The 22,072-nt window shown below is 49.1% G+C and overlaps 5 protein-coding genes across 5 annotated transcripts; 1 reads left to right on the top strand and 4 right to left on the bottom strand.

Moving 5' to 3' along the window:
• Positions 1–1,110: 1,110 nt before the first annotated feature.
• Positions 1,111–5,818, bottom strand: EDB82DRAFT_544911 (uncharacterized protein; the record flags this gene model as incomplete). The annotated part of the gene is made up of 3 exons (XM_025733661.1): positions 1,111–4,305; positions 4,358–4,562; positions 4,620–5,818. The coding sequence occupies 3 exons, from the start codon at positions 5,816–5,818 to the stop codon at positions 1,111–1,113; spliced, it is 4,599 nt and encodes a 1,532-aa protein (XP_025584545.1).
• A 3,081-nt stretch (positions 5,819–8,899) lies between these two features.
• On the bottom strand, positions 8,900–9,572 carry EDB82DRAFT_141185 (uncharacterized protein). The gene has a single exon (XM_065607057.1). The coding sequence runs from the start codon at positions 9,407–9,409 to the stop codon at positions 9,041–9,043; it is 369 nt and encodes a 122-aa protein (XP_065464592.1). The 5' UTR covers positions 9,410–9,572; the 3' UTR covers positions 8,900–9,040.
• A 162-nt stretch (positions 9,573–9,734) lies between these two features.
• Positions 9,735–10,586, bottom strand: EDB82DRAFT_523472 (pyridoxamine 5'-phosphate oxidase-domain-containing protein; the record flags this gene model as incomplete). Its single annotated transcript, XM_025733659.2, has 1 exon — positions 9,735–10,586. One exon carries the CDS (start codon positions 10,584–10,586, stop codon positions 9,735–9,737), a length of 852 nt encoding a protein of 283 aa, XP_025584543.1.
• A 2,534-nt stretch (positions 10,587–13,120) lies between these two features.
• On the top strand, positions 13,121–15,465 carry EDB82DRAFT_141150 (kinase-like domain-containing protein). Its single transcript, XM_025733658.2, has 3 exons — positions 13,121–13,889; positions 13,957–14,995; positions 15,055–15,465. The coding sequence occupies exons 1-3, from the start codon at positions 13,298–13,300 to the stop codon at positions 15,410–15,412; spliced, it is 1,989 nt and encodes a 662-aa protein (XP_025584542.1). The 5' UTR covers positions 13,121–13,297; the 3' UTR covers positions 15,413–15,465.
• Positions 15,466–16,614: 1,149 nt separating this feature from the next.
• EDB82DRAFT_430433 (nitrogen regulatory protein area) lies at positions 16,615–19,710 on the bottom strand (the record flags this gene model as incomplete). Its single annotated transcript, XM_025733657.2, has 3 exons — positions 16,615–18,660; positions 18,814–19,162; positions 19,253–19,710. The coding sequence occupies 3 exons, from the start codon at positions 19,708–19,710 to the stop codon at positions 16,615–16,617; spliced, it is 2,853 nt and encodes a 950-aa protein (XP_025584541.2).
• Positions 19,711–22,072: the final 2,362 nt, after the last annotated feature.

Here is a 22,072-nt window from a genome sequence, read left to right as displayed (position 1 = left end):
TCTCGTGAACTCAGTTCATCGTCATGATAACACTAAGGCTAATTGGTGTGTGGCTTTAGGGTAAGCTGCGCGAAAGAAACAAAATTGACTTGCGACTAATAGAAAGAGACAAACAACTCACTCGACATACAAAGAGAAGGTGAAAGCAACGTGTCATTGATTGGCATCTTTTATCCGAGTTTTATTGGTTCGAACCTTCCGGTTCAGCTAGGAGCACTTCATTGTCGGAAACCACTGGTTGGCAACTCTTCCAAAAGTCTTTGAGAGATTCGACGAAAGTAACCATGAGTCAACTATTAACGAACGTGTCAGATGATACCGGTTCTTTCACAGGTAATTATTCAACCTGGTAGTCTCTCTCAACTTGGGCCTTGTTAGCCTTACGGCAAATTACTGCACCTTATCGATATCATGGTATCATCATAGCCGTTATAGTTTGCTTAGCTGGCCCGTTATGACCATCATTCACATGAGCAGTGTTGCTCCAAGATAACAAACATGTTCAGAGAGGTTATGTGAATCAAGTAACTTGATTTGACTTCTATGTTTTGCACTTCGGCGAGTGATGTAAACAAATGCAGCGAGCCTTACGCCCTCTCATTCCCCCATCAACACGCCGTAATCCAATGTTTTTCATACATATATGCTAAATGTATCGTGCGTGTTCTGTGCTTGACATATCATCAACCGTTTCACCAGTCCTCTTTGTACGCAGCGCCATGCAAAAAGTCAAAGTCAAGCGATCCCAAAACAAAGATGGGAAGCAATAAGATGAATCAAAAGGAAACAAACGAATAATAAACTGCCCCAACTACCGAAAACAAAGAAGAACAAAGAGACCATTCGTTGTACGATGCCCTGTGTAACCCGATTGAACATTGATAAAAAGAAAGATCCGTCTTGCAGTGCACACTATCGCTGATGCAAACACGCCTGAGTTCCGTAACAGGGGTATAGCCATGAGATTTAAAGAAAAGAACTCAGACAGAGTTAGAAGTATGATGGTGTAAGGAATAGTTCGTATAGTGTCCACGATGTAAAGTGGTGTGCCAAGGGATCTTGGCATCAATAATAAGGTGATAATAGTAGTAAGGTGCCTTCTTGACAATCTTATTGAAGCTTGATAGCTTCAAAGAGACCCAAGCTAAGACTTGTATCATTCTCGCCGACATTGGGAGTTGGCTCACTAAGCACCTCCCAGCGACGGAGAACAAAAGGAGTGAGACGTTCCTGAACGGCGGGACCGATGCCGTATTGTGCACCCATGCCACGAGCCACAGCGCTTTGCGGGGTTGCTGCCTTTTCCCGGTGGGATAGCATAATATTGTCTGCAACCGACGGCGGCGGCGAGCTGAATAGGTAGTAGAGCCGAGGGTCAGAGGAAGTTCCTTGGTTGGGTAGTCCGCCGGAGGTAAGCAAGATGGCCTTGGCACAGTTGGCTCGCAAATCTTCTGGCAGCGCATCCACAAGTAGAATTGCGATGTCGAAGACCTGTTGAGGAAGCGAACCGACGATGGCAGGCGATAGCGTATCAATCTCAAGCAGCAAGCCGCAGAGGACAAGAATTATACGGGCACGAGTGTCGTGAACAGGTGGGATAGGAGGCCGTGTTGCTGATGCGGTCGGAAGTGGTGCCGAAGGAGGTTCAGACGATAAGCTGTGGAGGGTAACAAAGCGAAGCATTGCAGGCAACCAGTGCTGTAGCACAGCGGCGTAGCAGTTAGGACGTTCGTGGGGTCCCGTTGCAATAATTTCCCATAGGTCTGTCAGTTTCTCAACCATCCCTGAAGATAGTTGTGCCACCTTCGGAGGGGGTTGCCCAGAGATAATGGCTTCTACTACTTCCAGCAAGTTCTCGGCCATGCGCAGCGACTGTCTTGACCCGGTGTCGGCACATTCGGGCGCCTTGGATGAAGGAATCAACTCAAGAAATACAGATTGAGCCTGACTCTTGAGGTGCTGGGTGATATCGTCGCTCAGGCAAGGTAGGAGGCTGGTCCACATGATATTGCCCGCTTCGATGGCTCGATCCATAGCCTTGGCAAAAATCTCAAAGCGGGAAGAACCCTGATCTTGACCTTCATTTGCGTTAGGCTGTGGTAAAGACAAGTCCAAGTTTAGCTTAAGTTGACAAAATGGTAGGGTCAGCTCGTTGGCAATTTGTAAGATATGGTCGAACGAGATTTGGGTGTCGCCAGAATCGCCAGGGATAAGGAGCTTGGTCGTCACCTTACGAACAAGACCCACGGCTTCAGCTGGTAACGACTTAATACCAAGAGCATTGGAGACGGCGGACGAGTCGACTAGTACAAGAGTTCGTAGGGTTTCGAGAAGACTCTCTTGACATGTGGGATTGTCAAGTGGGAATTCAGGACTGTTGGCATGATTTCTCAAGCCTGAGTACTCCAAGAGGGCATTGCGGACCAAATTCAAGAGCCCCTTCGACTGCTCGAACTTGGCACACTTTTGTTCAGTATGGAACCGGTAACCTTCCTCAGCATAAAGTCCCGTTCCTGAGGGCAGTGGCATGATGATAAGCTGCAAGAGTTCCTGCAAGTATGTTGCTGGGCCAAATTTGTTCCCCGAGGGATCCGAAGATAAATTCTGGAAACTGGCTGATGGCGGGCTCGCAGTACTCATGACGATTGGCATCGTGAGGCAACCTGTACTGACCAGAAGAGGGAATAGACTGACAAGAGGGGAACGATTGGAAAGAGATCGAACGTGACTTGTCCAGTCTGTCATCAGTTTATCGAAATGATGAGCATCAAAAACTCGTATCCTGGTTAACAACGTTGCAAACACTCGACGTGTATCATCCGTCTTCTCCCAGCCTCGCTCAAGTGCAGGGATGATCCTTCTGAACAATTTGTTCATGGTTGGGGGATCTAACCGCGTTCCACTAGACAGTTGTTTCTCAATATCTTCTGCCAGTTCGTTTTCGGCGTGTTGAGTAGGAGCTGCCACAATATCGGATACCGGAGAGCAAGCATCAACAGCATTGCTGCGGTCACTTTGGAGTAATTCTTGTCGTAGATGGGAAGCAATGACTTCATAACCTGTCATGCGCTGGGCGAGGCTTGAAAGGGAAGCGAGTAATGGCCGCGGCACGATTCCTTGCTCTTCGTTCATCGACTTTAGGCGTTCGATCAGTACATTGAACAAATCGTTTGCACTGCCCAGAGCCGAAAAGATTTGAAGATTTGAGTGAACGGTATCGGCAACGGACGCTAGCACATCATAATCGGCAATTTTTGAACACGCCCCGAGGACATCTGACAACATAGAGTAGTCTTCAACTGCTTCCATGATAGCTCGAACCGAGTTGTACATGGTCAAAGGCAGAGATGGTTGGTTGTTGTGGTTGAACTGACTGGTTAGTACATCACGAAGATGTGCACCAATGCAGCTCCTGAGAGCACCGCTGCTGCTACTTAATCTTGGAAGCAGCTTCTTTAGGGAAACGGGTTTTCGTTCTGACAGCGGATCACCTGGCGGTAAGGGAAGTCCCACGGTATGCCTGACAAACTTGATGGCGTTGGCGATATCTTGCTCTTCTTCAACGATCGAATAGTTTCCAGCTCGCCTTAGCAGGTTTCCTCTCTCGGCTCTCTTTTTCTCAGACAAAGCATGGAGCGGCAGCTCAACTAACAATCTGCTAGAACACGGGCCTGAATCGGCGTCGATCTCCGCTCCGCTGTGGTAGCCACCACGTGCAATAGTCCATTGCATGTACTGGGAGACAGAGAAATGGCCAGTCCGAACCAATTCAGTGACCAGATGATAAATCAAATTCTTTCGCGTCTTGTCTTCGATGGAAATGCTATCGAGTGTCTCGAGTATCGGCGTTGTAGGATTCACACGGAACTGGCTCCATTGTCGAATTAATCGAGCCGCAGCATAAACTTTCGCCAAACCGGGGCGGTGGAAGGAAGTAGCCCACTCAACGACTGTCTTCATGATCAGAGGTTTGTTTTCACTCGTGGCCCAACATGTCGCCGCCAGATGATCGTCACTAGATTCCTTAAGAGCGGCATCGAGTAATTTCACTAGCTGACTTCTACCGGCGGGAGGGGAAGCGGTACTGGACACAACTAGTCGCGAGTTTCGTGAGTTAATTATATGTAGAGACTTTTGGGTTGGCTCATGATCGGTACGTAAGAAGGCCTGAAGAGTGTTTTTGTATCGTGGCCAAGCACCGGGATTGATGAAGCTCTCTGGGTTAGACAGGACCAAGGAGCTGAGTAGGGTTGATAGTCTACTTGAAAGTTGCATAAGAAGATCCTGATCAGGGTCGTTGTATATCTATTTTTCAGTTAGTCAACACGTCAGCCTGAACGAGTGTGCTTTGACGTACTACGTGCAAATGACTCAGTAGGGCAAAGACAAGCCGTCGGCCGTACTTGCGAAACCTAAGGATATCTTTCCAATATATCTGAGCTATTAGCAGCCACATTGGGATTCTTGACTGAAGGCTATTCTCAATTCCAGAAACGATCCAATCAAGATAATGATCCCGATCCAGCAACTGCTCCGAGTAAAGATTTGTTGCTAGACGAATCCTGCATTGACCGTTAGTACTCGCAATTATAAGACTATTGTAAACAGTCCAAACTTACGCATATGTAACTCTGGTCTTCCAGTCCTTCTCACTGAAGCCAGTTACAACAGCATCAACGAACTGCTCGACAAAGACGGTCCAGTCGCGAGCCCACTTTAGCTCGCCACCCATAACAAAGGCACCGTTGACGCCCTTTCGCTTCAGCCCTCTAATCTCGTTGGCACCGACGCATTTTGCCAGCCACACAGCCCGCTCAGCAGGAACGTTCTTGTTCAAGCATTGGTCGAGCAGAGTTCTGCCACGAATGCCATGAGGAATTGTTCGACTGAGACGTCGTAGAGATATGGCGGGGTTGGCAAGGTCCTTGAGCCAGACCTCTCTCTTCGTATCCGTGAGTGTGACTCGCGGTGGTGGCTTGAAAGTCGAGGGTGCATTGATCTGGCCTCGATGTCTACGCTGAGTCAGAACACCCATGAAAATCGTGGAAAGAGCAGTCAGGCCAGTCTTTTGCTTCAAAGCTGGGAAGATGGCAAGTTTAGCAGATGAGGTTTCGGGAACATTCAAGTTCACCTTATCCCAGGTTCCCTTTGTGATGGCTTCGCTGCTCCACTCATCTTCGTGATGCGCTCCGTTCCAAGGGAAGAAATCGGCATATCCAGAGTTAAGACCTTTGCTGAATGGGTCAACGGGATTCCGAGGGGTGGTTTCAGGCCGGTTTGCCGCGAAATATCTTGGTGCAGCGGAAGGAACCTCAACTGTATACGGCTTTGGCCGGGTGTCTTTTTTTACTAGTGCAGGTGCAGTCGTTGTGGTGACGGGAGGAGCTGACCTCAATTGTGAAGCGACGGGTCGGCGTGTCGGCATTGGCATCGAAGTTGAGTTAGCGCTATTGATGGGGATTGGGCTTCCGACCATGGTTTGGAAAGGGTCGGAGTTGGCAGGTATTCGTGAGGGTGTCAGAGATTGTGGTGATTCGGACGTCGGTAAGGAGTTGGTCGAAGCATTATGGGATAACTCAAGCCGGAGACGTGAGCCGCCTCTTCTCGGTGTTGTATTATAACGGTTAGGGGTGGTATCGCCGGCATCGGCGGTAAGATCGATGAATGAAGAGTCTTTTCGAACTGGTGAGGCGGGTACAAACTGCTGCTGGTGTGATAACGTTCGTTGAGGAGGAGGGCGCTGGACAGGTAACGACGATGAGCTCACGGAACGCTGAGGCGGCCGCGGATGGGCGCCCATGGGGGTCCGCGAGGTCATTTTCGATTCGTGGGCGGAGGCGCCATTCCGAAAGATCTAGACAAGGGGTATATTGAATTATGTTGGAGTTTATCGCAGACGGTCGCAGTCAACGCGGTCGTCAAAGATCAGACCGCGATGCCGTGCGATGCTCCTTAGCGCCTCGAAGGGCCGGATACTCGATATCGAAGTGTCGCCTCAGGTTTGCGTTCTCTCGATCGCGTTATCGTCGCTGACCTATAAATGCTTGATGGACCTGCCGCGCAATCCGAATGACGAATGGCGAGTCGAGTATTTGACTTGGATCGTGACCGTCGCCCGTGCGTTATATCGTTTCCAAACTATCACCACCGCAGTCGTCGAGTAAACGCCCGTTGTTGTTCGGTTGACCACGCACGCGAATGGCCCTTGCTGATGCGAGAAAAGAGGAGGAGGATGTAAAGAACAAAGAATTAACAATAAGTGTCAAGATAGCGCAAGTATGTACACGAGCGGCACGGAACCCCGACCGAGAGCGGGAACGTCGATGGATTATGAGATGGATGGGGTCGGACGGGGCAAGGTAGGTAATATGCAGTGCAGTGCAGTGCAGGTACGTTGTTTAGAGCGTTTTTGAGGTGAGGCAAGGCAAGGTTGGCAAGGCAAGGTACTAACTTAAGAAGGCCTTCGGGCCCTCAAAAGGAAATATGGGGACGCGAAGGAAGGTGGAGATGCAGGTAGACGCTACACATGGAGAGATTGCCAGCATGCACTGATAGCAGGGCTTTTGCGTCAGAGGGCCCGCCATGCCCCATAACCACTAAGTACCGATTACTTGCTAGTGGTAAACTGGCATGGATGTGTCCCCCTCAGCCTGTCGCTTGTTCGGTCAGGTCCCTTGAGTCTGTCTACGACGGGACCCTGCCTGTCCGGATATCTTGGGGAGAGATTTTGTGCTCATTATCCTCTAGATTGTGCGGATCCAAGGAACCTACCTACCCGACTATGTTTCACGGGTAATGGTTACGGCTAAGGTTGACGGGATAGTAGCGGGTGGGGAACTGTTATTAGGGAAACAATTCTATTACATGAGCTCTATTACTATTACTGTAGGAGACTTTTGGATTTATTGAAACGCCAGTGGCTGGGAACAAGTGCTAAACTACTAAGGCAGGTGGCGATACCTTGTGTGCCATAACCAATGGCTTGGTTGGTCCTATACTACAGACTAAACATCCATTAATACGTACATGCCGCACTGCGTTACACTTCCCGATACAGTGCTGTACTTTCTTTCAATATGGAAGGGATAGGTAGGTAGGCAATTCGGAAGCGGGCTGATTGCTCTCAAGGTAAACGGGCGTTTCGAGGTGCAGGCTGGCAGGCTCAGGTCACATCAGAGTGCATAACGTCGTTTGTGGTATTCAGGGGTCACGGTTGGCTGACCTTGGCGACCAAAAAACATTACAGCAGCTCCCCCAGCCGAAAGCCATCGACCCCGCTTGAGGGCACACTCAATCGCGCAGCTAAGATCGCAAGGAAGCCTTTTGCCTCGCGGAATGTACGTTATTTATTGGTGGTGCGCACTATTGAATTGGTACATACATACAGCAGTTGAGTAGGAGCACCATCACTTCTTGACGTGTCAGAGATTACAGGCTAGATACAGAAACTCTTCTCCATACGACACCCCATTTTCCTTAGGACAGGAAACAACAAAGTGTCTCCTCATCAAAAGCTTGTCTTGGCTTCTTGTGTCGTGTTTGTAGAACATGGTCCAATGTCAGCTACGACTTAACCAACCAGTAAGCGAAGCTCATCAGCCATCATTTCTCGAAATGCCCCCATGACGGCATCCAGTCCAGATCATTGGAAGAAGCACCCCTTTTGGTCAATGTTTACCTCTTCTCATTGACCTTCAACTCTGCCCTCATCGGCCAAGTCCAGGCGGCACATGATGCTTTAATGTTGTTCATCATCAACCGTCATGCATACACCTAGTTTATCCGCCAACCTAAGCCATTGGATGATAATCGGCCGATAGTTCCTCTCATCCCCTCAGCGGCCTGGAAACCCTACTTTTTTACCGCAGTGCGAAGCTCTTGCAGGTGCCTATTGTGGTCTGGTCTGTGTTCCCACCCACATGAAGTCCAATCCGTTTCCCTTGGCTTCTTTTTCCATCAACATGGACATTGGATTTCCAAGGGACAAACACCACACCGATAGGACGGTTATAGGAATGAATAGTGCAAGCCACATCGCAAGCCCCGACAATAGCGCAGGGTCGAGAACTAATACATAAACCATGCCATCTTTTTCAATATTCTACTTCTCTTCAAGAGCCAAGTTCTTGGGTGACTGACGTTACTGATGAGAGTGGATTAAAGCTGACTCTAACAAGCTCAAGGCTCCCCAGTCTGAATCATGGGTTTATTTGTTGGCTCACAACCAGTAGGCGTGACTGGCTTGGCATTTTCTGCGGTGTAATTAGTGCAATACAGTCGCGGAGAAGATAACCGTTAAGATACAGGTGTGGTTTGTCTTATCAGCCCATGTCTGAACCACTTGCATCATTTATCTGCAAGTAAACGCCTCTAATGCACTTTTCACTGCCAGTCTCGCATTCTTAAACTGATAGCCTAACGCCAATCTCTACTGTCTCGGCGCAGTGCAGTATAGCTGTAATGTATCCGGAAACCATGGATGTCAGACAGAGGGATATCCCTGGACCGACCACCTACGGAGCGGAGCCCCCCAGCCTTTCCGTCGGGATCCCATCCCGGGCCGAGTTCCTCTACCGAGAAGAGACTCAACGACACAAGAAACCTTCCTTTTCGGGGAGGGCATCGTTATTTGTTCTGCGGTGATCGTATTCCGAAACATGGGGCTAGGGTCTTCACATGCTCATGTAGGCTACTTACTTACTTAGCTGCACAGGTAGTTACAGTGCCTCGTTGCACTGAGCCGCTCAATACTCTCTGATTGTCTCATTTGTAGATCCTTTGTGTCCTTGCACTAAACGGGCCAATATTTCTGGCTGAGTCGAATATAATAGAACAGGGAGGGCAACCCTTGCTAAAACAGATTTGACATCGTTGACAACGCATGAGATATCTCAAATGGTTACCAGCTCAGCGATTTATTATTCAAGACAAAAACTAGACTATATCGCAAACGATGCCGCAACATCGACAAACAGTCGAAACTTATCTACTCAAAACTCTCACATTGCGCGAGGAGTCGGATCGCCCGTGGCCCGCCGGATCAAGCCGCCACAGCTACGCAGCTGTAACCCACCACAATGTAGTCCCTAACACGGCCATCACGACATCGCTGCCATCCCTTTTGCCCTTGTGCCAGCCAGCCCATAGGGTTGATGAACTTCCCGCCCCGTCCCAATCCGTTTAAGCGCACGGTTGCAGTAGATACGAGCAAGGGTGTTCTGTTTGTGACGCGCCATGGGCTCTTGCAGGCTGATAAGGTTAAGCAATATGAACCAAAGTCACCGGTGACCATAACACGTTGCCAAGCGTAACAATTCGGACTACCGAATGAAGGTTCTGTGAGACAAATACTTCTCGTATCACGGCAACTCTGTAGCACGGTGAACCAAACCAAGGGAAACAGCTGCATGGTATTCAAGATTGGTCGATTCGGCTATCTGCATATTTTGCCCAAGACATTTCCAAAGGGAATGCTGCAAGTTGCCAATGATGTAAAACAGACTGGAGACGTAAAAAGGGCCTGTGATACAAAGCACCCTGTCAACATATTGCTGTCCCTGGCTGACTATGTAAAATAAAAAAAAGCAAGATCTTCCGTGTACATAACCAAAGCCACGATCAAGTTATAGACTATATCCATCCATATGCAAAAGAATTCTGCCGCCCGAAACTCACCACAAAGCCAAACAATAAAAAGTAAAGACTCTTTCCAACAGAGTCAGGTCATACCACCTTTACAGCTCTCCCGCAGAGCTGACTGACCACTCGCTCCAACCTCTCTCCTCACCGGGGAGCTTGATGCTCTCCCATTCATCTCTGGTGACGCTCTTCCATTCGTCAACAGGCAGCCAGCCAATTCGCGCCCGGTCGCCAAAGCCGCCAACCCAATATATCTTGGTCACAACCAGGCGCGCCCATGAGCTCTCATGGATGACATTACCTGGCAGCCAGTACTTAGCGTCTTGATGCTTGCGCGTAAAGCATGCTGCAAGCTTGACAGCCGATACGGGAGTGGTTTCAATGGGCTCCAGGTATCCAAAAAGGGCGAACCGGGGCAGATTGGCCGCTGAGTAAGGAACGGTGTCCGGGGTGGAAGACTCCTCGACACGACTGTTGTAGTCGTAGCTAGGGAGGAAGGGAATATATGCCGAGAGACGAGAGAGAAGGGAGATGCGCTTGGCGGGTGGATAGGGCGGGACCCAGTTCATGGAGAGTGTAAGGTTCGATCCAGCGCGGATGTTCTTGAACGTTGTTGCGATCTTAATTTCGAGAATGGTAGGGTTACCTTCATCCTCGCAATCTGCCACATAATCCATCATGCCAATAGGCACACCCTCGAGTCCGGTCGGGCGGTTCTCATCGATGGCAAGATCACCGTTGGGGTGGCCAGAAGGGAAAACAGTCGAGAGAGTGGCGACCTTGGTGAGAGCAAGGATGCGACGCGCCATGACAACAGACTCATGGGCCGTAGGGATCCTATGAGGAGCGTTGGTGTCGGCATTATCGTTGTCGCCGAAGATGTTGAACTTGGGACTAAAAGCATGCGCCGTGGCAGCGAAGCCGGCGACTACGTGGGAAAACTTCATGATGTGTTGCTATGTCCGGGTTGTGCGCGTTTGGCAGAGTTGACAACAGAAGGAGGGTACGCCTCTATTAAGTTTGCCGCAAGAAGAGCAAAGGCACGGGGCAAGAGCAAAAGAGGAGCAAAGCGGTGGCAGATTTTGGCTACAACGTTAAGCTTCTGATTCAGATGGGGCGTGAGACCTTCGCTAGTGAATCGAGGCGGAAGTTGTCCGCGCTAAGCTGAGGGGGACTGATCCCATGATGATGTTACTCGCCAAGCGGTAGATTGATAAGATTAGATCCTTGTCATGGATGGCCGGTGGAAACCGCGCCATGACACACAACCGTTGAAGTTGCAACGGGCTATTTGTACCCACAAGACATATTACAGTAGTAAGTTCGAAAGAGTTTCTAAAATGCAATTTTCACTGTCGGCTCGTTTTGTAGTTTATCAATAACACATGCCTCAGGGTATCAAAAGCGTTGCGCTCGAGGTATACGAGACGAAATCAGCAGGTCACTTTATGCTATTTACACTATAATCTTGGGTCATTTATTTTTATACTCTAAGGCTTAGAGGTCATACTTTTTGTTATCTACTAGACATGATTGAGTCGAGTCACCTGGTGTTGCACTCCTAAATAAAAGAAAGTTCTCGCCATGAATACAAACAATAAGAGCACTTAAAATCTTTATTCGGCTGTAAAGATCTGTTTAATGGAGGAGAGAACGATAAGACGCCCATTACTGAACACGAAAGAAACCATACAACGTAACAGGTAGCTGGGGACACGAATCTTGCCCTGAACAAGAACTTCCTTCCTCTCGTATGGTTACTTGGAAGACCCCACCATATTGTGGAATATAAAAAAAACGGGAGTGGTCTATTCGTGATAAGTTTATAGATACACGCAGCGTTTGCTCAGCGATCAGTTGTTTACTTTGTTTAACTGCTTACAGATGTAAACTGCCTATCGTGTAAAATCAATTGCTCTAGCCGCCAGTTTGAAGAGAAGATTCAATCAGGTTGCATTTCTTGAGAACTAGTCGTTGTGGTTTTAGAATGCGATAGAGTGTTTACCTCAATAACTTTCTGTATATGGACAAACATGATTGAGGAGAAGGATGTAAGCTGACACAAATTTCAGCACTCATTGAAAATCAAAGTAATGGTGACGCTGCTAGAGAGATGTAAGTCTGAGTCCAAGTAGACTGGAAATTTGATTGCCAACGTGATGGTAAGGAAGTATTTGCTGCAAAATATAAGTTGTTTGCATATAGAAGAAGACCGGGCCACATACTCGACAACCTCAACAAGCCTTTCTCGAATTATGAACATCTTTGACGAACCAAGGGTGGATAACATGTATTTTAGGTGTGTGGATAGATAGTAGTACTTATTGGTGGTTGGTTCTCGTTTGTCGTTAGTTTGATGCAACTCCATCTACTAGACGCACATCAGATCTTAAGAGTCCTCCTCATGAGGAGATAATCTCAAGCCTAATACAAGGCAGGAAGAATAGCTTTAGTTCCAAGATCAAAATCTATTAATAGATAGCCTGGCAATGCGGTTACTCCCATTAAGAAAAGTAATTAATGAAAATCAAACAAGTTACCTCTAGATACCTATACACGGAGATTCCTACCAGCTGCGTAACATAATAATATGTCTACATGTTTCCGCAAAGCACAATCATTCGATAACACTTTGATTACAAATGACTGCAGAGCGTTGGCAGGCGATTGACCAAGTTGCCCTGTTTGTAACGCCATTTACCTATTTGTCTGCCAGTGTTGTGGGTGGTAGCATAGGGTATAGTTCTCAAATGTTGACCAAGAAGGTGCGCTGCTAGGTAGGTATGTTAGGGAAAGAAGTAGGCTCCAGTCCTAGCCAATATTGTATTCGTATAAATGTACCTACGAGTAATGCATGCTGGCTTGCTCGGCAACAAAAACAGATCGAGACTGGTATTGGTTTAGCCTTGCTGGTGTGATCCCATATGACCTAAATTTGGCTATAGATCAAGGTAGATCAATGACAAACGACAGACAGGGGCATCATTTTCCATGAGTAGACTAGTCTAGTTAGCAGCTGTGCAACATAATAATAAAAAGTCATTTCTAGAGATATCTACTAAACTTGGAGTATATCTCGGGTACAGACGATCGGTTGCTGCTGCAACCATGCCATTGTTGATCGATCGGGTCCCACCAATCGCATCATCAAAAAACAAACCCCACCACAGCCCGACCGATCTTAGGTGGCCTTGACCTTGCTTTCCACATGTACTAAGATAGTACAGAGTAGCAAGCACCTAATTTATCAAGTTCTTGTTGTCAATAGCGGTGGCAGCTCTTGCTCTCTAATGCTTTGTTATTTGGAACCGGTTACCTCAGCCGGTGCACTTATCCTTCATCTCTGCCCGACTTTACACCACCAAATAACTCTTCTTGCCTTGGGATCCAACATTATCGTTTTATTTATTTGAGTCCACTGGGAGAGCTCAGTGCTGTTCTTATCTGTCCAGGTTCCCCACCGCTCACCCGCCTAGCTCAAGCCAACCTTGCCAAACAAGAAAGCCCATTATTACGGTACCCCTCGACTCTAACCCCAACTTTGTATTGCGACAACAAAACATCCCCGCCATAGACTACGCTCCTCAGCGTCTTCTTATTTCATATTCTCTCATCCACCCAAGCATAAGCTAGAATTGCCTAGGAAAGACAACCGGTCATGGCTAGTTTCATGTCAAGCTTCTTTCCTGGCGGAAAAGCAACCAATGCTTCTGGCGAAAACAGTACCTCGCGCCCTGCTACACCGTCTACCAAGTTGGACAACTTCCTTAACCCCGTGAGCACGCCTCAAGGTAGTCCGAGCAAGAAGACCAATCCTCCTGGCGCGCACGACCTTCCTTCCGCCTTCGACAATGCCCTGAATCTCAACACCCCAACAATTGAGCCGCCTCTCAGATTGGGCCGCCCTCAGAGTGTCGTGACCCCGCTAGCGACTGGCAAGACCAAGACCCAACCTCTTGACGAGTCCAGCCCGAATGTTGATGAAAGTGTCGTCCATAAGACACGACCGGGGAGCCCTAACAAGAAGCAAGGCCAGGAAAATACGCCCCCAACCTCTCGCTTGGCCGCTATCGAATCTCCCCATCAGCACAGCCATGCTGCTGTTACCCGCCAACAGCTCTACGAGCAGAGAGACCGACCTACCACACCTGCGACCAAACGATTCAACACCCATCGAGGCTTGACAGCAGAGGAGCGCGAAATCCTCCAAAAGCCCAACGTCAAGCGACTGGTGAATGTTACGCAACTTTGTAAGCCCTTCTCACAATTGCTTGAATACAACGTAACTTCTATTCATCAGCCTCTAACATTTCCTAGACTTTCTAGACTATTATTTTGACCTTCTCACATACGTTGGTGCTCGCCAAAACCGATTACAAGCTTTCAAGAATGAATACCCCCCGCCACCAGAGACCGATGAACAGACGCACAACCAAATGTGGACCAAGTATGCTGGGCGAGAGCGCGCCAACCTTCGCAAGCGTCGGGTGCGACTTCGACACGGAGACTTCCAAATCCTGACCCAAGTTGGTCAGGGCGGCTATGGCCAAGTTTTCCTAGCCCAAAAGAAAGACACCCGTGAGGTTTGCGCTCTCAAAGTCATGAGCAAGAAGCTGCTTTTCAAGCTGGATGAAGTTCGTCACGTTTTGACCGAAAGAGATATTCTCACAACCGCCCAGAGCGAGTGGCTCGTTAGGCTCCTCTACTCTTTCCAGGACGAGAAGAGTATCTATCTCGCTATGGAGTACGTGCCTGGTGGTGACTTCCGCACCCTACTTAACAATACGGGTGTGCTATCAAATCGCCACGCCCGCTTTTACATCGCCGAAATGTTTTGCTCCGTAGACGCCTTGCACCAGCTGGGCTACATTCATCGGGATCTCAAGCCTGAAAACTTCCTGGTTGATTCGACAGGCCACATAAAGTTAACCGATTTTGGTCTTGCTGCCGGTGTCTTGGCCCCGTCCAAAATCGAGTCGATGCGCGTCAAGCTGGAAAAGGCGTCTGAGAGTTCAGTCCCCTTCGGCAAGCCCATGGATCAACGAACCGTGGCCGAACGTCGAGAGAGCTACCGGACGATGCGTGAAAACGATGTCAACTACGCCAAATCTATCGTAGGTTCACCCGACTACATGGCTCCCGAAGTCCTTAGAGGGGAGGAATACGACTTTACAGTAGATTACTGGAGTTTAGGCTGTATGCTGTTTGAAGCTCTCACTGGGTTCCCTCCCTTCGCAGGTGCTACTCCTGATGAGACGTGGCGCAACCTGAAGCACTGGAAAGAAGTCCTGAAGAGGCCTGTATGGGAGGATCCCAACTATTTCCTGAGCAACCGAACCTGGAACTTCATCTGCACGTAAGCATATTCGAATCCCGGCACATACATCATGAGTGTGAACTAACTATGATATGCAGATGCATCAACTCCCGCTCAAGACGGTTCTCGAATATTACCGATATCTTTGCCCATCAATATTTTGCTGAAGTTGAATGGGATGTTTTACGACAGACTCGTGCACCTTTTGTCCCTGAGCTGGACTCGGAGACCGATGCGGGCTACTTCGACGACTTTACCAACGAAGCTGACATGGCAAAGTACAAGGAAGTCCACGACAAGCAACAAGCTCTCGAGACTATGGCTGAACGTGAGGATCAAATGAGCAAGAGCCTCTTTGTCGGCTTCACATTTAGGCATCGTAAACCTGCCACAGAAGACGGCGGGAGTCCTCGGAAACGCATTCCGACCGACGAGTCATTTGGGACGATGTTCTAGGACGAGCCTCAAATTTCCCAGAGGGTGTTGGGTTGGCGTGGGTTCGTCAACCGACGGAAGGCCCTCTTGTGAAGCAACGGTGGCGATTTACTCTAATAACTAGCAATCAGTGTTTTAACGATATGGCTTGTGTGCCATGATGATGGAGACTTTTATCACCCATCCATCGTTTTCCTGTTACTTTTCGACGCTGCTGTATTACCACTTTTGACCATGTATTCAGGGCTGTCATTTTTGGCAGTCTGGTCTTTTTGCTCTTCATTACGGCAGGCAGGAGTTTGATACGGACCAGGTTCATGTATGCGGTTTAGTGGAAAGGAGTCTGATGACGGCCAGACTTTAGGGAACAGTTCCAGTCATGTATGTATGCTTGGAGAATAGGACTACTACTCCGACCCTTACTTTAGCTGGTATGAGGTCAGGGAAAGGAGTGGAATCACAAACGGAAGACCCAATGCAATTCTATAAGTTCAGTCGCAAGCGTGTAGCTGGGAGCAAGAAGCATGATGGGACTTCTTGAGTACTGTGCGCTCAAGATGAACCATGTAATGATTCCAGCCCTCTCTTTCTCCGACCTTGCCCTTTTAGTGAGGAACGACATAGCGTACAGCACAATCCAACGAATGATCATGAACAGTGGTCCTCTCCATTGTGTGGGCTATCACGGGTTGTAGACGAGCAGTTGTGAGAGAGCGCATGGCGAAGAAATGAGACGGGATGCAAGATTCTGAATATATTGTGCTTCAAATGGTATCTTAAATTGTTTCAAAGCCGCGCATTTACCGTAAGAATGTGTCCTATGTATCAAACTGGCCTCCCAGATCCCATATATATCCAGGCTTTCTATAAGCGAAACAAAGGGAATTCCCAGCTAATTCAAGCTTCTTGAAAGGGTGTATGCAATGATGCGGTATAGTCACCGTCACAAGATGTGCTATTCTCATACCGCGCTTGGTTCTTGCATGTACACAAACGCCCAAAAGCAATGATATAATGACGGCCTTTCCGCCACATAGAACTCCAGGAAATTTGGAAGCGATAATCCGCCAGTGTCATACATCCAAGTAATAAGGTATCAATTCGTCGTGTCATAAATCCGTCAAAAAACGCCTCCATCTAAAACGCCTCGAATAATTCCATGTCTCGTCAAATGTTGTAGTTCGCGTGTTCTTGATCAACAAAGCACACAAGTCTCATTGCGATCAAAGACTCATTGTTAACCATTCCCACTCTTGTGGACCAGCAGAGCTGCCAATCAGCGAGCTTGTTTGTCCACCGCCAGACATACTAATCATGCCTGTGGCTGAACCCAGTGTGCTCGGCCGCTGGTTGAGGTTGAAGCTACTGGCAGACATGCCACCGGGCAGACTCGACAAACCAGCAGATGAGCCAAAGGGACGTGGAGCATCAATGGAACTAGTCGAGTCAGGGCTATCAATGTCCATAGATACTGGCACATCTCCGCCGATACTCTTACTGTGACGGCGTTGTCGTTTTGATGATGCAGTGGTAGGTCGCTGCATCGACATCGATGAGGCGCCAGGTCCAGGACTAGTTTTAGGGGGTGCAGCTGCTATAGGAACAACACCTTTGCCACCCATGGCACCAGATGAAGGACCTGGGCCAACAAGATGACTGTTTGGAGTACTGCCAGCGGTGTTGGTACCCGATGTAGTACCGCTAATGGGGCTCTCCACGTCCTTGCTGCTTGCAGGTCGGCTGGCAGCAGGCGGTGTCGTTGCTTTAGGAGTCGGGTTGCTGCTGTTGGGATTGGTGTTGTTGCCCGTCGCAGTAGACATCGAAAGTGTTGAATTCTTACGCGAATTCAGCGCGCTCACCGTCTTCTTAGACCTGGTGCTGCTGGCCCCGACCGGAACATTGGTTCCAGAACCACGGTTACGCTTCTTAATAACGTCCGTCTTCAAGCTCAATGGTCGCACAACACCGTGTAGTTTTAGGAAGAGGCCACAGGCGTTACACAACGGTTGGCCCTCAGGGTTTCGCCTCCACAAAGGCGTCGTCTGAGTGAAACAATTGGTGCACGTGGTCGGAGCATTTCCATCACTGCCATTGCCTGCGGCCGCCTGCAGGTTCGTTGTCGAGCCTTGCTTTGACATAGGCGGCGAAGATGGTCTACTTGGAGCAACAGACGAGAATCCCGACATGGTTCCATTTGCATCACCAGCAGGTGAACTTTGCATCGATTGGGCAAGCTGCTCGAAGCCGTTCTGCTGGCCAGAGAAGTGCACTGGTGTGGAAGCGTTTCGTGGTAGTTTGGGATGCTGTCTCCTGAGATTACCACCTCTGAAGGACTGTGACTGTGATCGCTCAAGACCGTTTGATTCCCAGTCTCCAGTATTATCGACGAAATCGGTTGTAGTACCTCCGATTGTCACCTGCTTGCGAGTTGGCCCACCGGGGAAACGAGCAGCCTGGGTGCTGAACTGACCCGGTAGGCTTGCATCCCAGCCCATGGATCCAGAATCATCAAGAGATGAGGAAATATCCTTTTGCATTGGCACATTGCGGTCAGCAAATGCGTTATTATCCTCGTCATCCGAGTCGGCTCCGAACGAGAACATGCTGTCTTGCTGTGTTTGCATCGTCGGAGATTGCACAGGCTGGTCATTTTGGAACACCTGCGAAGGGTCGATATGTCCAAAGGAGCTAGGAGCAGTGCTGTAGGCAGACATGGATTCTGATCCAGTTCCTGGAGCAGAGAACATGGTGTTGCCGTTGTTGCCGTTTGCATTACCATACATGAACTGATGGCTAAGCATGGTGTTGATACTTTGTTGGAAGCCTTGGGGCCGCTGAGTTCGCGCATCCTGGGAACCAAAATAAAATCCATCCTGTTCGGGCACAGGGTGAGGAGTTGAAACATTCGATGGGTAGGCGGATGCTGGGGGGGAGTAAAAGTCATTGTTGTTGACAGATGCTGTAGGAACTGAAGAATTGTGGTACATGCCGGAAAAGGGACCATGGGGTATCATAGGTGAAGTAGAAGGAGAAAATGAGAAATTCTGCTGGAAATTTCCATTGTTGTTGACCATGGAGGTGTCATTCTCCATGAAAGTGTCAAGACCAAAGGGGACGCCGACGCCGTTTGACTGCTGGGGAATGCCTGTTTGGTTAGGTTGATCCAGAGAGTAATCATGAAGCTCCGAATCAATATCAAGATCGTTCTGCTGCGCAGAAGTGTTAACAGCCGGAACTTGTGGTGAGAAATCAGCGGGGCGCTTCCGAGTCTATTGCAAAAGTTAGCCTACGTGCACAAAATAAGTGTGCTATCACATGTGAATCGGGCAGTGGGTAGAACTGAAACTTTGCGATGATGGGGAAGAGACGGGCGCAACCAATCAAGCAAAAAAGAGGAGGGAGGAGCCATTGGAATCACTCACCCTACGGTCATCGATGCTGGTTTTTCGAAGATGGCGGTTGACGTAGTTGAACTCATGGCCTTGGGTGGCTTGGTGAAGCGGTTGAACAGGTACTGATTGTGGGACGAAGGTCTGGTGCGATAGCTCCTTGCGGGATTTGATAGGAATGGCCGAGGCCATTAGATTACTAGCCCTGTCGTCGGCCATTTTGTCACCGCCAGGCGAAGCAAAGTTGCCAGGCGAAGCAGAGTTGTCGGAAAAGATGAAGTCGTCGAGATTCATGGCATCGGGTTGTGGCATGTTGTGCTCAGACGATTTTCGCAGTTGAGCAATGCCGCTGGGAGAGCTTTGCATCAATGGGCGCCCAAGTCTTTAGGCCCTTGTCAGCACGTCATGAACCAAAGTGATGGTGACAGGAAGCGCAAAAAAACGTCACAGGTATAAATAGTAATTCACATACCGGTTGCTGGCCTCCATGTTTCTTTTCCTTCGAGCCTCTGCTTCGTTCTGCCTCTGCTGCTCCTGCTTATGCTTGCGCATACTAAGAGCCATCATGCGCCAAGTCAAATTCTCCATACGATGCTGGCTAGGAAGCTGCTGCTTGGTCCTCGCAAAAAATTTCCAGACTTGAGTCGCCAGAGGGTCGTCTTGCTGCATCTTGTCGATACTGCGGTCGGGGTCGGCGAGACCATTCTGAAGGAATGGGAAAGATGGTGTACCGCCCAGGCCCTGCCTAGCAAGGGAGTAGGTAGTTGCCATGTCGGTCTTGTGCTCCTTGAAGCTGGCCGAGACGTCACGAGAAATTGGGATATGGTTCGACTGGCCGCTGCGCTGAGTGGGTGCGTTGTGAGCGGTGGTGGGCCATGCACCTGGCCTTCTAGGAAAGCGAAAGTCGTGCTCTGTTATTGTTGGGTTCATGGTCAGAACAGGACTTGAGTTGGCGATTGAGATAGACGTGCTCATGAATGTTGGAATAAAAGGCTTGTGGTGGAGCGAAACTTAAACGGACTACAAAATGTATGGAAGAGGGAAGAGGGTATGAAAGTGTGAGCGCGAGAGGCTGAGGTGACGAAGAAGAGAAGGGCCCCCCACGTAGTGGCTTTAGTGGGAGGGTGTGAGAAAGTTCGGGTGTGGGTTACACTGCTGCAGCTGCTGCAAGCAGAACACCTCAGATGCCGCTCGACTTACTGGAGGTAATGGTGCGGTAGCGCTATGGGTTGTAGCTGGAAGAGCCCTGTAAAAAAAAAATCCAACCTCGTTGAGATCAGGGCAACCACTTCATTACACCCAAAAGCGGCCACCTCGACTTGACTGGGATGCACCAGGTTCCGAACGGGGTGGGGTGCTTGTTTTTGGGAGAGCCTCCGGGGACTTCAGTGGGCTCCAGGCTCCAGTAGAGTGTGCGAACGGGCGTTGCTGGGCGGGGGGGAGAGGTTGATTGACTGCCCGAATGCTGTGTGCGCAAGTCGATGATGGAAGAGTACGTTACTCTGTATGTATGTTGAGATGGATGCAGAGTGCTGGCCGACAGGAAGATCAGGCGATAGGTAGAGCAGGACAAGAACAGATGTATGCAGAGACGAGGGGGGAAGGGGGAGGGGGATTAAAGAGGGAGGGTCGGCGGCTTTTGAGAGTTAAGTTGGAAGCTTGAGTCGAGTCGAGAACTTGAAGTTTACAGTGACAATTTGACAAGCATGGGAGAGAGGGAACTAAACAAGATCCATGAACAGAACAGAACAAATGTTACTGGGTCGTTTATTTCCATTCAGAATAACTGTTAGTGCCCCACGTCTCTCCTCCATACTACCTAGTCTCAGCGCTGAGGGTGCATCGAGCATCGCACATCAAAGCCCGAGACAAGCAATACTGGATGAACCAATCCGAGTCTCTCGAGTGCCAAATTTGACTAGGCGACGACGTCCAAGGCTACTCGCCAAGCCTTTCATCGTTTAGAAGGGTATCCATCACAGCGGATCCCGCCACAACACTTAGGCCCGAATCGACAAAGATGAACTTTGACGACTGGACTCGATGCGCGTTTTGCTGGACCAGAAGAGTCACTACCTAGGAGAAGAGGAGATGGACGAACAACCGCATTCCGCGTTCGCAGGGTATTCATTCGAAATGAACACGCTGGTGGATTCATCGTTGCGCTACCAATTCCTATGACCGGACCTGACATCCATAATAGTCCCAGGACAAGGTCACGAACAGGTTGACGAGTGCTTCAGATTTCAAGGGTCCAGGCCGCCCATTCCCGCAACTATGCAATATATGCTATGGGCCCCCAGTATCATGGCCTTACAGCAGGGATCCATGTAACAATGACATTGCGGGTGTCCATGGGTAGGTAGGTTGTAAGAAGATCTTGATACCTACATATTACAATAGATCAATGACATAGCTCCTCAAGCGAATATTTGGAAGGAAAAAAATATTCAAAGCAATGCAATGCAACCAATTTGCAAGTACAACGGACACAGAATATATCCCATTCCATTGAAAACCTTGTCTGTTTTGTTATTGCAGACTCTGTGCGAGCTCGGCGAAACTCTCGCCTCTGTTTTTTCCCTCATATCGCAACTGCCTCCGAGTGCGGATGCGTCTTGCATTCTGGTGGGAGTGTTCCTTCCTAATCCTTGAGCCTCATGAGAACCTAAGTAGGTGGTACCTGGGTCCTTTGAAGTCATGCATGTGAAGAAGCTACATCGGCATAGTTTTGTTGCCTGCCCCGGTTTATGTATCTTCAAAACATGTATCTTGCTATCGTCTCTACTTTGTAAACATCCTAACGTAATAAGCAACCCAAAATCATTCTCCAATTTGTGCACCCAAGTATCGTCGTGAGGGTCAGTATCGTTGTCCCTGTTATCCACCTTTCGGTGCCGGGTACCATATGAGCAGCAGACCCATGGGCTGACGAACTCCAGGACCATGACTGGCCACAATGGCATTGTCCAGGCGGGAGAAGACCGCCAGACTTCAGGCCCATAATGTTGGCCCCGAGACGTAAAGGGCCAAGTTGTCGGCATTGTCGATAACTGGGACGCTAGGCACGTCCGACTCAATCGATCATGGTATTTAAGATTCGATCTGAGATACTAAGGTTGCGACTCATAGTACCAGCACCAGTGAGGGGGTAGATTATTGATCAAGGCGCGATTTATATGCCGTGGCGTTTTTCCGTTCTGCAACGCACATGGCATGGGCTTTGTTTTGAGGTTCCGTTAGCCGCCTCAAGCATAACTTGACGCTAGGCCAGTCCTTGCAAGCAACACTT

This window comes from Fusarium venenatum, assembly GCF_020744135.1.
Source record: "Fusarium venenatum strain MPI-CAGE-CH-0201 chromosome Unknown EDB82scaffold_2, whole genome shotgun sequence".
Classification (NCBI taxonomy): Eukaryota; Fungi; Ascomycota; class Sordariomycetes; order Hypocreales; family Nectriaceae; genus Fusarium; species Fusarium venenatum.
This window is presented reverse-complemented; position numbering and strand designations above follow the sequence as displayed.

Bases quoted from the DNA above. Each gene is read 5' to 3' on its own strand.
- EDB82DRAFT_141150 (XM_025733658.2), top strand. From the start codon at position 13,298: ATGGCTAGTTTCATGTCAAGCTTCTTTCCTGGCGGAAAAGCAACCAAT. The intron at 13,890-13,956 runs GTAAGCCCTTCT...AACATTTCCTAG, and splicing joins GGTGAATGTTACGCAACTTT to ACTTTCTAGACTATTATTTT. The intron at 14,996-15,054 runs GTAAGCATATTC...TATGATATGCAG, and splicing joins ACCTGGAACTTCATCTGCAC to ATGCATCAACTCCCGCTCAA.
- EDB82DRAFT_141185 (XM_065607057.1), bottom strand. From the start codon at position 9,409: ATGCAGCTGTTTCCCTTGGTTTGGTTCACCGTGCTACAGAGTTGCCGT.